The sequence below is a fragment of the Bombus affinis genome, chromosome 9 (genome assembly GCF_024516045.1).
Source record: "Bombus affinis isolate iyBomAffi1 chromosome 9, iyBomAffi1.2, whole genome shotgun sequence".
Taxonomy (NCBI): Eukaryota; Metazoa; Arthropoda; class Insecta; order Hymenoptera; family Apidae; genus Bombus; species Bombus affinis.
The window spans coordinates 1306459-1321951 of NC_066352.1; the positions used below are offsets into that span (position 1 = coordinate 1306459).

At 29.8% G+C, this 15493-nt stretch overlaps 2 protein-coding genes across 8 annotated transcripts; both read right to left on the minus strand.

Annotated features, from left to right (window-relative positions):
• Nucleotides 1–522: 522 nt before the first annotated feature.
• On the minus strand, nucleotides 523–8199 carry LOC126919950 (cAMP-dependent protein kinase type I regulatory subunit). Of its 2 annotated transcripts, none has more exons than XM_050729726.1 (5): nucleotides 8035–8199; nucleotides 2567–2876; nucleotides 2205–2471; nucleotides 1918–2121; nucleotides 523–1783 (listed from the first exon to the last, which is right to left on the minus strand). In XM_050729726.1, the coding sequence occupies exons 1-5, from the start codon at nucleotides 8197–8199 to the stop codon at nucleotides 1611–1613; spliced, it is 1119 nt and encodes a 372-aa protein (XP_050585683.1). In that variant the 3' UTR covers nucleotides 523–1610. The 2 variants fall into 2 exon arrangements, with proteins under 2 accessions (XP_050585683.1, XP_050585684.1); XM_050729727.1 differs by lacking the exon at nucleotides 8035–8199 and adding an exon at nucleotides 5762–6271.
• On the minus strand, nucleotides 2790–15291 carry LOC126919943 (gamma-1-syntrophin). Of its 6 annotated transcripts, none has more exons than XR_007711842.1 (12): nucleotides 14834–15291; nucleotides 14003–14107; nucleotides 13728–13926; nucleotides 13289–13414; nucleotides 13045–13206; nucleotides 12789–12973; nucleotides 12552–12710; nucleotides 12264–12488; nucleotides 11984–12187; nucleotides 11811–11926; nucleotides 8035–8252; nucleotides 2790–3289 (listed from the first exon to the last, which is right to left on the minus strand). XR_007711842.1 is itself a non-coding variant. In XM_050729705.1 (11 exons), the coding sequence occupies exons 1-10, from the start codon at nucleotides 14894–14896 to the stop codon at nucleotides 11819–11821; spliced, it is 1536 nt and encodes a 511-aa protein (XP_050585662.1). In that variant the 5' UTR covers nucleotides 14897–15291; the 3' UTR covers nucleotides 8889–9898; nucleotides 11811–11818. The 6 variants fall into 6 exon arrangements, 3 of the variants coding, with proteins under 3 accessions (XP_050585662.1, XP_050585661.1, XP_050585663.1); XR_007711840.1 differs by having other exon boundaries at nucleotides 3267–3385; XR_007711841.1 differs by lacking the exon at nucleotides 2790–3289 and adding an exon at nucleotides 7502–7907.
• Nucleotides 15292–15493: the final 202 nt, after the last annotated feature.

Sequence of the window (15493 nt, forward strand, 5' to 3'; positions counted from 1 at the left end):
GATGTCGTTAAAAATTATAAAGATATTAATACGGCAGTCAATATGTAAATCTGTTTCCAATCATAAATGGAAGTAATCATACTTTACATGATGCATAATGAATCTTCTTCAGTCATTCAGATCTTTTGACGCGTTCTTTTATCTCAATAGGATTTATCTGGTGACTAAAAAGTAAGATCTCTTTGGTGTAACTGTTCTCTGTGTATTTATTAAATTTCTACACAGAGACAATGAAGTTATATCAATATTGCGTGCTATCACGCAATTTGTATCGCAATTATATTTATCACAATAACGTAATGTTTATGAAAATGAAATAATATATATAAAATTTATTTCAATTACACGAAAAAGTAAAACTTTTATTACGTGATACAAGAACGTAAATGCTCAGAGAAAATTATATAAACGCCAAAGTAAATATTTCATTAGAAAAAATACAGATTTGTTGCAATTATTTGTTACATTGTAAATACGGAAATTGCATGTAACATATGTTTTTATAAGTTAGTTTCCTGACAATTAAAACATGTTTTTTTTATTGATTTTACAATATCCGTTTACAATGCGATATAGTATGAGCAATCAATGCAGTTATTTAATGCAAAGTTTTTTCAATCGGTTCGGTTTTTGTGCACAAGTCGCCAATAAAATTGTGCGATGTTACAGCTAAGTTTTAGTTTTTGAATTCATTGTTACACAAATATTTAAATTAAATATGTTTTTTATATAGATACATATATTTTTTTCAAATCATACACTAGCATGTGTATAAATTAACCACGTCGTGAAATGCATATAATAATCCTAGCTATCTCATATATCGTAAAAACTATGAAATTCATTTTAAGTCCGACAAAATAAATAAAAACAGTATCGCAATGGAAATTGAAACCGAAAATTCAATAACGAAACAACATTTTGTTTTATTCGTTCCATCAAACATTGTCAAAAAATTTTGCGAAATGGGGCATATATTTATCGAATTTTTCCAAATGTTTTCACAGATTTCGTACATTCTCGGGAAATATGTTCGTGTAAAAGTGGCTAAAATTCGACCTCTATATCGTAGCATTGCGAATTACAAAGTGCGTAATAACTTGATGTATCACGACATTTCTAATTATTTAGTTTGTGTTTTAAGAATTATATATGTCATTGCAGAAGCACATGTTAACTGCATACATTGATAGAATGAGCATAAAAACTACTTATGTAACAAATATAATGACAAAAAAATAACACTACGCACAAAGTTTTAAAAGAATTGCTCGAGCTATATTTATTTAACTATCTAATAATAATACAACTACCTTATTGATTTAGAAAGAGAATAAAATACTTTAGATCTTCAATTCCAAATCTATTAAAATTTAGACTAAAAAAATACAACATTGTATAAAATGGTGTCAAATTGTTTTCATGCCACATCATACAATTTTAACAGACAGTCGTGCATAATTCAACATATATAATTCTTAACACAAGTATCGTTAGCCGAAACAGTACGGTTATTACTTACGCTATTACTCAAATAAAAAATGTTAATAGTGAAACGTACTTTCATGAAAAGAAACCAGGGTGGCTGATAATGTCACTGATACGGCAATTTATACGGATAGGGACACGAAACTGTTATACTGGGTGATGTTGCGTTTCAAAATATCCGCGCACGGACCTAAAACTCGCTCGAATCTTGCTCGGTCGAGTTTCACACATTTTAAAGGGCCTCGCGCCACGACAGTCGCTGCTCTCGGCCTGTCCAGTAGCAATGCAATTTCACCTATAATCAATAGGACATTGTTGTTGAGACAATATTCAAAATTCTTTTTTCACTCATCCCTCTACTTCTCTCTCTACTCTATTATCATTAAATTACATAACTATTAATGATCATTCGAAAAAACGAAAACGTACCGAAATAATCGGATGGTCCTAAACGACCGACTTCCGCTAATTCTTCACCCTCTGAACGTTGCTGTAAAACAACAGCTGTACCTTCGACGATTATGTAAAAATCTTCACCAGGTTCACCCTGCCGAACTATTGTCTCACCATCGTCAAATGCCACCGGTTCTAAAGCATCGGCTACTGTGAGCCGTTCCCACTTATCCAAAGATTCTAAAAATAATAGCAATTTTATACAATAAGAATCAGTGATTCTGGCACGTTTTTATGAAGCATGAAACCATGAAGTTAGTTACCCAAAATTGAAACTCTGGAAAGGAACTCCTCATACATCTTTCGTTTCCTTATCGTAGAGCCCATGAGAATTCTGCGATATGAATCTCTATCGATACCCCATAGTTTAACATCGGTCTTTGCTCGAACAGTCGCAGCACGTGGAGTCCCATATATCAACGCAAGTTCACCGAAACTTCCACCTTCTCCTATGGTCGTGGCTAGTTCACCATTGACAAAGATTTCAACCTCTCCTTGATCGATTACATAAAAGTTGTCACCTTCGTCGCCTATTAATGTACAACAAAAAATATTCGACGTAAACTAGTTTCGCTTAACGATTCTCTCGGCGATTGATAATTAAACCTAATACTATTTTTAGCACCTTGACGAATAATTGCCTCTCCGGGCAAAAACGTGACAGGAAACATGGCGTCAAATATATCAGAACGTTCGTTCTCGTCGAGATGAGCGAAGAGGACATTTTTTGCGATGGCTTTACTCAAGGCAGCCATTGTTTTGTAATCCTTGGGCACAACTTTTTTAACATAACTTGTCGCATCTTCTTCAGAGACCGGCTCCGCGGAGATGCCTCCTCTTCGCCTCGGAACTTGAGGACCTTGCTGTCCAGCAGGTATGTCCTCAGTATCCTCTGGACTGGTCGCAATCTGTTGCTTAGCATCGTGAGCCTGTTCCTGAAATCAAAAAGCGAAAGTCGATCAATTTCATCGAGATGATAACCAATGACATTACGTTCAACAAACGTTACGCAACGTATGTATCTAGGCTTTTGCTAACAGGAATTAGGTTACCGGAGAAACCATCTTTTGAGCTTGGTGATTCTCGAAACTCGATCCAAGAGGGGAAAAAAGAAATATAATATAAATTTACTCTTGAGTGATATTCAGAGAAGGTGGAAATACTTGATTACTCGATCAAGCGATGGTTTCATTTTTATACCTATTTCATTTGTTTACATTTACGGATAATTAAAGAACATTATCGATCATAAGATTCAACACTATTCACGTATTTTGCTCTACTTGCCTGTTGCACCATGTCGAAAGCTGATGATCTCCTAGGTGTTTTGCAATTACTATCTTCGATCCTATATGCAATCGATCGATGCTCTTTTTTAAAACCAACAAAAAAAAACTTGTTTTCGCTTGCGTTATTTATTTATTCCAAAACGAACGACACAACCCTGAAAGAGTCACGTAAGAAAAACAAGCCGCTTTTATAAGTCAATTTTGCTTAGACATGCGCAACACACGATATTGTGCCCTTCCTTTAATGAAATCATGTACTCTTAATTTCCTAGGTATATACGTATGTATATGCTAAAAACATGGGTAACTTATACTGGCTGGATCACAGAAAATGTTGTGTAAAGTCATTTTTTCCACAGCAACTACTTTCATATGCCAACGAGATTCTTCTTTTTTTCACCCTTTCTGTAGTTAATACAAACACCTTATGTAGCAAATAATAAATAATGTATTTTATTTTTATCATTTGCATGTCTTTGCAATGATAAACAACATCAAATCTATCGATCCAAAAATTATTTCATTACAATGACAAAGGGCAACGGGATATATCAGAGAGATAAAGAAGCCAACACTTGGTACTTTTTAAAATAAATTCTGTAAGAAATAGAGAAGATTACAAATTCCTATAATTGAATACGTCTGTACTTAGGTATCGCTCCCTATCTACCAAAAGTAAACCGATTATTGTAAGATTATATAAGCCTTTGGATAAAATATTATTATACGGCCTATGGACGATGAACATCGATAAAAAGGTAAGCAAATAATGCCATAGGTCACTTGATGTTTTTGCAGATGAGTGCCTCCTCGTAAATGCGCAATATAAGACGAAAACATTGTACCAATTGCCGATACCACACGATTTTTATACTGTTTAGTGTCAGATTAATTTATTTTATTATTATCGGATTAAATTATTTTGTTAAATATTTTATTAAAATTTAATAGCAATTAAAAAGAAAGATTTTTTGAATATCACAATTGACTAGAAACATACAAATACATTGAGAATCATTCGTCTTTTCGCAATATTTAATTTAGTTCGTTAAATCATAATATTTAGAATGATTACGCCTTTGCAATAAAAAAAATGCCAACTTATACCAAATAAATATTATTAGCGAAATTATTGTTCTAATTGGTTGTAAGAAATCTTTTTCTTCAAAAATGAAATATGATTTATTATATTACTATTCTTTTTCTTTATATCAATCGCCTCTATTATATTCATATAATACATATCCAATTTGTCAACATTAATTCATAATAGCATCTATTTCCACATTCATTTATTTCACTATATTTTATTAATTGATCATAAGTTACATTAAACGAACAAAATTTTTCTAATAAAAAATAGTTAATATAAAATGTTATAGCATAAACAAACAAAATTGTTATTAATAAAAAGATTTAATATAAAATGCAATTAAAAATACGACAAATATTCTAAAAAAAGGAATAGCGCGCGCGCGCGCGCGCGCGCGTGTGTGTGTGTGTGTGTACATGTCATATTTAAAATACTCTTTTATGAATATACATGAATTCCAAAATTAACAGTGTATTATCGCACACGAAAGAACAATAAAATAATGAAGATTAGTTGGTCAGTGATCCTAGCACGTGCTGGAATGGCATTCATTTGACGTTCGAACAATAAAATATCACGTGTGTTATTATAAAGAAAAAAGGTTCACAAATATGCCATCCGATTATTTTTAATAAGCTGTGATGAAATTCCATGGATATCTCACATTTATTTCCTTGCAATAATTACATAATAGAAATTGCAAAATATTATATCAGTCAATTCCATTGTGCGCAGTAAAGACTCTTAATAATCATTATAGCAAAGCGATCTAACTTCAGTGAATATCGAAGCATAAACTTCAGATTGCCTCTTGCTCAGTAAATAATACATTCAAGAATCAAGAAGTTATATGGAGAGATATTAGAACGCATAAAATGCACGCATGAATAATGATGGATATTTGAATCTCATTTTTGAAGCAATTCGAAGTTTTCTGTATTATAAAAATTAGAACCACTTCAAATATAATTCGATGCTTAAAACTGATACAAATTTTGGTAAGTTTTGAATCGTAATACGCTAGAATTCCATTAGATCAGACTCTTCAAAGTTTCAATAAATTTTGGGAACTTACTGGACATTCGATATCATATATAATGTTTCATAAATTTAAAATATTATAAATAAAATATAATATAAGAAATTGTAAATATAATTTATCGAAGATATAAAACATCGAATACTCGCGAAAATTTCCAATCTTTGCAGTTCTTCAATGCCTATCAAAACTCTCAAGGCATATCCGAACTTTAAGGACTCAAGATCTATCAAGACTCACGATTCAAGATTTACCAACACTTTTAAAAGTTGAAGTATCGAATCATACGCGGCAAATGATTCGAAGTGTGCATATGTGCATATTTGATGCGATTCGAAGTGTTTCAGAATTCATCACTACGCATAAATCTTGTATAAGATCGGATATTCGCGATCGTACCTCGTACATTATTTGTCGATATTACTTGATATTCAATACACGTGCACGCGTAATTTTTACCCGATTACGCGTATATTCTTTAACACTCGTCGTCTCACAGCCAAATAATTGTATCACAAAAGTAAAGTTTCTCTTAGTGGTTGGCAAGCGAAAGAGAGTAACGCACAAATCACGGCCACAATCGTTGCTGATCGCGCGCTACCACGTCTACCGCGCGCCGCTTCGGAATTTTCTAAGGTCTCGCCAAATTCGATTAATGCGACACGATCTTTCGTTGTAGTTGATGTAAAGTCGACGCTGCGTGCCAGATGGTACATATACCATATGATGTGCGTCGAATTTTCGTTGATTCAGAATCAAATTTATATGGATAACTCATTGACAGATGAGGATTCAATGGATAACGACAACAATACTTCCGGCGTTGCCTGTTTAAAACGCATTGTCGCAGCGCGCTTCGCACATTTTCTAGGACAACGCGTTACACCGCTTTCATCGTTGTTGGCTAAGGTTGCGCGCTTCGTTATATTTCGAGCATGTGCTATATTTAGAGCAGCCCCTACAATTGCACATACCTCGTCTCTTTCGATACGTGTATACATCCGCGGCGATAGGAACCGATGACGAGCATCTTATTTTGTGACTCATATTTCCACGTTGGATGTACATATTTGTTTAATGATCGTGTAATTCACTCAGAAATGGAAAACGTTATCGATCATTTTCTACGTAGCGCTGCTGCGACGCAGAAAGAGGAGGGAACTCAGCTAAATGTCCTGCCGTTGTTTACGGAGATACGAAAATCTTAATGTCAAGGATAATGCTGTAGAACTCCAAGGAAAAATATGTGTATTATTCAGGACTGCTATGTAAGATACGGCTGCGTAAAGACATTCCGTTTTTCATTGCAAATGAAAAGACAAACTAAAGAAAACTATCAACCGTACAAATGCTAGAAATAATTGTTGACAAAAGTAACGGAATTAAGGTTCTTATGACTGGTAATATTGAACGCTATCCCCACCACTGACTAATATCCCCCACCGAAAGAAACTAGCGAAGTGGACGCGTTTAAATAAATACATTTGGCGCCAAGTATGTAATTCAAATTAACTTATTAGTGTGATGCGAATCAAATCATTGACAAATATGCTATATATACGTTTTTCATTTTCCTATCAGAGCGTTTTACTTCTCACTAACTACCTTTGATACCCTTATAATACAAGGTCAGTCGTTTGTAGAGCCCTTCCTTCGCTGATTATTTATCGCTATTTACTAACGATCTGAATCACATCACAGCAATTAAGGCTTAAAAAGTAGATGTTTATATAATATTTTTTACGTAAATCTCAAAATTAAGTATTATGATCGCGAACGATAAACGATTTGAATTTTATATCATATTTTAAGTTATATTCAACAGCAATCTTTTGAACGGTTGCTTATTTAGTTAAAAATACTTCACAGTCTTCGGCATTTATTACAATGTTAAAAATTATGTGTGCATTCAACATAAAATCTTTTTCCAAAAAACATTGATGTTAGAATATAGTATTTTAGAAAAATAGATAAATTAATATAGAAAATCAAAAAGTATGTAAGATTAAATGCAAGTGCTAATGATTAAAAGGCATAAGAAAAGAAATTTAATAATTATAATATTGTTTCCAAATATGTAACAACTAAATACCTATTATATAAAATGGATTTGCATTATGTAATGAATAGATTCATTAATTGAACATAATTTTTTTATTTTTTAAAATACTGATATTAATTGTTCTAGTGACTAATTATTTAGAATAATATCCCAACAAATGTTATTTGTAAACCTCCTAAAATATAAAGTGACATTTAAAGAGATATGTATATGCTATGTGCGTACCATTCTATCTGTATTGATCAAGATATCTTTTTGATAATACTACAGACTGTATTTATGAAAGTACCATTGGCAATTCTGTATTAATAAAATTAAGTAATTAACACTAATTTGTATAGATATTATTTTGTCTTATCTGACAATAGATAGATCCTTTTACTCTCTTATCTGTCCTTTGGCAGATCCTTACTGCACACATGCAGCTTAGCATTTTAATTGATATTTTTTTCAGCTTTGTATAACCACAATATGAATAGTTATCTGAACAATAAAAGAAAATACATGAAAAAAAACTAGTGAACAACATCAGTAGTTTATTAGTAGTGATGAAACCAGTAAAGAATGATGAATCTGAGGTTATTTTAGCAGAACATGATTCAATACGTACCCGTTCCAGTTTTTGAAAGTATTCTCTCAAGAATGATATGGGATTTTCAGGACGCCCCACACACAGCTGCACTATACAGTCTTTTAAAACTTGTTGAATATTGTGTCTCTGTACGTATTCCTCGCACTCTCTTAAACTTTGCTCTTCCTCAAGATTCGCCGCCATATTGATACACAAGTTGACACTTTATAGCAAATACCTATTCAACAACTCCGTTCCTGACATAAATATTGCGAATATATCAGTTTTCATTTGATAATTCAATCTTTTTTATATAAAGAATTTTAAAATATCTTTCACATGGTTATTTATCTATATTATTCATTGTACGATGCATAGTAGACAATCGTGCTTTTTCGAGGTTTTAATTCAATAAAGAATGACTGCCGCTAAATATGAATTCAAATTTATTGTTTCCCCTTGAAAAATACAAAAGTACAAGAAATAATTATGACTGCTGATATTTCAGATACATCCGAAAATTAAAGATACATTTTCTGTTGTTTCGTTCTTGTTCTGATAAAAATATGTCTGTAATCGTTTGAAATAAGATTTAAATAAATACGATCACTACCTAATTAATATGTGTAAAACTTAGAATAAATAAATTGATCTTTTGTTGAAATCTAATACAAAAAATTTTCAATCTCATATAAGTAAAGCATATAGTCTAAAAGTTAAGTATAAAAAAATAGTTAATGAAATTTGATTGTACAAAAAAGTAGAAATTCGACATTATTAAATTTCATTGCAATAAAAATTCTGAAAAAAACTTATTTGAATATTTAAAAAACAAATTGTAATTAATAGCATGTAGTATGATTGGGTGATAGGAATTTAGAAAATATTTCAAGTTTATATTTTTAACTTCTAACAATAATATATTTTAAAACATATTGTCAATAGGTGGATAGACATTATAACATATAAACTATATTTTAAAATATAAGATAAGAATGTTTTTTTCTGCTCTTAGCAGTTATATTTCTGTAATCCCATATCAATGACGTTATTTCGAAAAAGATTTTTTCTGGCATTTAATGAAAACTGAGGAGAAATGGGATTTCAGAATTAACAGTTTCAAACTGAAGTCTTATCATTTAGAAAATGTATGGCCATGTTTGTCTATATACACTGATATTTGTGTCTAGCACAGAATGATTTCAAATACTTATGCAAATGCCAATACATTGTAGAATCCTCTAAAATATTATAATATTGTGCAAGCTCATTAAATGCAATACTTTATTGTAATAAATAATTTAAAAAAATTATAATACAAATTTTGTGTTATTTCAACTTAAAATATACAACATCGCATATATTTAACATACTCTATACATTTATATATAAATAAATACTTATTATGATCTTTAAAAAATTACAAATTTTCACATGGGGGATTCTCCAATGATCTCATTTGAAAATGTAGTTTTTAAAACAACGATTTATAATAAATAAATACATTATGCTTAACTCTCACAGTTTAATTTCATGTCTTACTTATTTCATCTATTTAATCTAGTTGTGCAGTTTTTTTTTTTTAATAATAATCTAAATTTAACTATAGAATGCATGCGATGCATGTGTACAATAAAAAAACAGGATCAAATATCATAGAATATTGCAACATATTCTGCACTTGGTAATTACAGTTGCTTAGGAATAATTACAATTGTTTTAAGGATGCATTGACTCGTATTGGAAATACTTTTATGTTCTTTCAGATATTACACTTTTATTAAATTGCGAGTCTAACAAGTGATTGCCTACAAACAATACTTCCCTGTATTCTCGTTTCTTTGGACTATTTCGTCTCTTTCTCTAACAGCATTAAAATTTATCAAAATTCACCGCAATGCTTCTGTAATTAAATTCAGCAATAAGTTTTACTTAATCCCTAAACTGTATTATTGTTCAATATTATATGCATATGGTCGTTTCTTAAATGAACATGAAAAACATAACATAGCATAAAAGATAAAAAAAAACTCCAAATTACAAAACACATTATGAAACACTTGAATATAAAATATGATCTTTCTAGAGTGCCTTTTAATGATAAACCGTTATAGTATCTAAAATTCTGACCATGGTAACGCTCTGATAATATAATAAGAATAAAATAAACAAGATTAATTTTAAATAATAATGCTCTTTTGTATAATTGCTATTGTATTATATATATTAATATAGGCACTTTCTACAAGTAACTGGAGACCTTTAAAATGTGCAATAAAAATGAAATTTTCAACAACTTTCTTATTATTAAAATCCATTTCTATGTAGGTGCTAAAAATATGTCTTTTTTAAAATAGTAAATTAACTAAGAAAGTCGAATAACTAATTGATTTAATAGAATATACTTATACATATAGTTGTAAGCACACATAGTTTTATTAGTTTTTTGAGACGGTTATGATAAAATTCTCATAATATCTTAACTATAAAAATCGTGTATCATGGTTAATACAAAGTGCAGTTTGTAATCTAAACAGCATTTGTTTTGTTTCTTCGTTCATTATACATTTATTGCTCTAAATAGATTTGTAAATTGGTAGATTAATTGCACAAGGTGTGATACTTGTTCCAAAAGTTACTTTAATGTACTTGGTAACATTATAGCTTTTAAATGTGATGAAGGAGAATGAAATTTTGCGATGTAATGAGAAATTCTCATGCAATAGAATTTTCATGTAGAAAAAATAAAAAATATTCAGCAAACGAAGCTTAAAATATTAAAATTATCTTTTTTAAATTGATGTTGTATGCACAAATCAAAATCCATATAAAAATGCACTGCTAAAATTTAAAAAGAGATAATTAACAATTTAATTACTTATAAAGCTCATTCAATGATAAGCTTCTACAATTCATAATCTATCCTCCATCATTTATATATTTATAAATAAAATTTTTTAATAGATGGCCACCATGGTCTATAGTTACTACTTATTGCTATCAGATTATTATACCATGATTTTATTTCGCTCGAATAATACTGATTTGAAATTAATATCAGACTAATGTAATCTTAAATGTCGTTTTTTAACATAAAATGAAATTTTCTAATGTAATACATATTTGTTGGTATTAAATGCATAAGACTTGCTGTTCTAGAGAACTATTCAACTTCGATGCTTAACTTATCAACTTTTTTAACTTATTAATTACACCTTGTTCATGGTTTTTAAGGCACCCGATATATATGAAAGGAAATTTGAATGTACAACTTATTGCTCAAGAGAGGTTGCCTTATCACTGGAACTTAAAAATCATGAACGAGCGCGAGTTTTTTTTTAAATTCTGGCATTTTTTTCGTAATAAATGCAAAATATGACTGTTATATTAAAAAAATGTCATATAAAACGTTCCTAAAAGTAAAGCAATAATATCTGTATTTTATAATCGACCTAATCTATGAAGTATAAAAAATAAATAGCAGTGCTAAATTAATAGCAAGGTACATAATAACATGTATACATAAAATAACATAAAATACATAATATATATAAATAAAATAACTCAAGGCAATTAATATTGCTAACTATAAAATTTCACCAATATTCCATACAAATAAAACTAGAAGCAATAAAGTAAAACACATTTATATAATTTTTTCAAAAATGATAAATATTTTTCTCAAAAATTGACTAGTACTTGACATATCTTTGATCTAATTTATTAACTAGAATATTTCTGTATGTTTATGCAAATATATGAATGTTGAACAGTGATCTATTTTCCTCTGTGATTTATTTGGCAATAATACTTACTTCGATTCTTACGGAGTTGTTGATGTTAAAAATGTTGGATCAACTGCAGCAACCTTTGCAGTTAAGAATGCATGCATACAGAACAATAAATTCTGCAACTGAGAACATTCCAATTCCTACAAAGAAAAAGAACATAAGGAAATAAATTATTTTTACTTATGACAAATAAATACCTTTGTCTCAATAGCGATACTATCCAACTCTTGAAAATGTAACTTCAGTCTACTTTTTCCATCGTCGCTAGATCCTCTTAATTGTGAAAATTTATAACGCCAGACAGTCTCTCCAATATCTTCATAAGAAAGTGTAAAACCTTGAGTCCATTCTAAGGTTAATCCTGCACTCCTTCCATTAAAAGTAACAGGAAATGTTTTACTCTATAAGAGAAAATATATTATAATAGAAAATTCTATAAATAATTTCTAACGAAATACATAAAAGCTTATTACTAACTTTCAAATGTGTAACAGCTGAACACACTGCAGTATGCCATGCTGCCTCAACTCTTAAGAGTTCTTGTCTAGTTTCAACGCTTAAATATCGTGGAGGTTTACCCGGGCTTTGTGCTAAAAAGCAGTGCTGTCTTTCATCTACATTTTCGGACTCTCGCATTACACGAAACATTGTTTGATATACTTTAAAAGTTAATGCACATCGTGACCAATCTCCTATATTACACTAGAAATAAATCATAATATTTAGTTGTACAATATACACTATTAATACTTTATTAATACTTACAGGGGGTGTTTCAAATAATAACAAATCGGGTCCTTTCAGTGCTAAAAATCTCGGTCTATAACTCTGCCATGGCTGATTACTATTGCTTACTGCTTCATTAACCCAGCCCATGTATTCTATACGTTCACCAACTCCAAAATTACGATTATATAATTTCATCTGAAAAATAATTATGTAAATTATAAATAAGTGTATGGAAATTATAAATAAGTGAACTTGGAATATTATGTTTTTCACCTGTAAATGTGTTAAACCTGTAATATTATCGGTTATATACTTTAACCATTGACTCAGAATAGCGCTATCATCACAGTGTATTACACCAGTACGTGCACCATTTAATCCTCTTACTTCGAACGCATTTCTTCTTAACTTATCTGTTCCAAAGATGTATCTTGTCACATAAGCCATCATTAATGGAACTGGAATTACAAAAGATTATTAGCTCCCTTAAATAAATAAGGAAGAAACATATCATAAAACATTATTTAACCTGTTATAACATCTATCCATTTCTTATATTGCATTGAAGTGGCTGATGCATTTGAACTTTGTCTACTATGACCACATCTAGGACTACCACTTTGTCTGTTAGGTGATAACCATTCATCTTCTGAACCTCCATTTGCAACATTATCTAATTTTTCTTCTTTTTCTAAAAATTATATTAATGCAAATAATAAGGTGAAATACAAAAAAAATATTTTATATTATAAAATTGAATAAATCATATTTACCATTTTTTTGTAAAAATGGCTTTGCTGCACGATAATGTTTTACTGTCAAAACTACTATATCACCTGCATTTCTCAAAATGTTAACAGCATCATCATGATTACATGCAGTTATATATTCTCCATTTACTATAAAAAAATAAAATTATAACTTTAAATGACATAATTTCCACTGATATTTTAAATGTGGGTTTTACTTTGTAACACCATAGGTGAATAGCTAACATGGAACAATATTTCAAAGAAAGAAACCAATATTGACAGGTCTGACACAAATAGAATAAGCATTCAGAACTACCTATATACAGAAATACAATTCTTATTGATGAAATATCTTTTCATAAAGAAATATCAAAGTTCATATCATTTACATCCATTAATTATGATAAAAAGATATTTAAAAATTATTTAATAATTTATATTTAATGATTACTGAATTTACCTTTAATAATTGCATCTCCTACAAATAGTTGACCACATTCATCAGCTGCCTGACCTTTATAAATTCTAGATATGAGTACAGGAAGTTTATGCTCTGCTCCTCCCTTTATGCTTAATCCTAATCCTCCAACTTTTTGTCTAGTGATTTGCACCATTCTCTCTTTAGCATCTAATGGTGGTTTATTATGATTCGCAGTCTGCTGAAAATCAGTATTACTTTTTATAAACCATACAAATAAGATAGTAATGACATAATATGATGATATTAAACTTTACCTCTAAATCTTCCCTTTGGAGCTTTAAAACTTCCATAGACAGATGTAAACGCATTGGTACTGACTTACTTTTTCCATCACTAACACTCACCATCCCTGTCCTCACCTTTTCAAAGAAAATAAATATTGAAATCTGATTTATTTGAATGAATATTAAATGAAGTAATTATCTTGAATTATATAAATATATACTAAAAGAGTTGTATACATTAAATTAAATTTTTATATACCAATCCTTCAAATCATATATTTCATATGTACAAATGATATATACATAAAAATTCATTATAAGCAGTTATATATATTATAAGAGTATGATAAAATATTAAACTCATCATTGATAAATTTAGAAAATCAATCCCAGTTTCTATTTGAATTACAAATATCCCTGTATATTAATTAATCAACTGTATCATTCAATTACTTTGTAAATATGCATTCTATTATATAGATATTTCCAAACAATTCACAATTGTTTATTTTTAACTTATAATACCAAACTTTTTTATGTATCTTGATATTCAAACGACTATACAGTTGAAATAAAAAAGAATATGGAACAATATAATTTTTTAATATTATACTATTACATTTATAACATAAATAATTTCTAAAATTTCTTAAAAATTACAATTTTGTATGACTCATCTATTTCATATTTATATTTCGTTATTTTAAAATAATAGTAATCCGAAAATTGACGATAAAATTTGACTGTGGAATAAGTATATACTGCAGTATCCTCTTTCACATTAACAATGTTTGGATTTTAAAAAATTATCAAAAAAACACTAAATTATATTTAAAAGAACTAAGTATATTAACTGCTTACCTTCAGCTTCTGATCAATCTTCTCCTCGATCGGAGTACTCATTTTCGTTGCGTTGATTCTCATTATTTAATATAATTATGCAGCTCATACATACAAGCCCCCGTATTGCCAAACACAAATTTCCGGGGTTAGCAAAGTTTCGTAAATTGTTGATATAACAAGTAACATAGTTTTAGACGAATCGTTCGACACAATTACAAGTACTACTCGAACAATGAAAAGCCAAGATCATATTCTTATTGTTCTTATCGAAAAAAATGCACCAAAGTACTCGCAAAAGATATGTAATCAAGGATTCACGATATTTTAAAATGTGACAAATTTATCGAAAATCGTGATTTTTCAAACCATACCATCGTGACGTTTTAAAACGTTCGGTGAAGTAAAAACCCCGTTAACCGGGACGCAGAAAAATTGGAGTGGGCTAAAAGTAGCTAAAAGCCCGCGGCTGAGGCGCATCGATTTATACACTGCGACGCGCATCGATGGTACCTCGTTTGTTTTGAATCGCGGGAAATACGAAAACAGAATATTTTGGTATATTATTTATATTTCGTTATATTAGTTATTTATATGTGATTTGATAAATTCAGTGATAAAATTTTAACATATGTAATATATAAAAAATGTATTGACATAGGATAGCGATAAGAATGATAT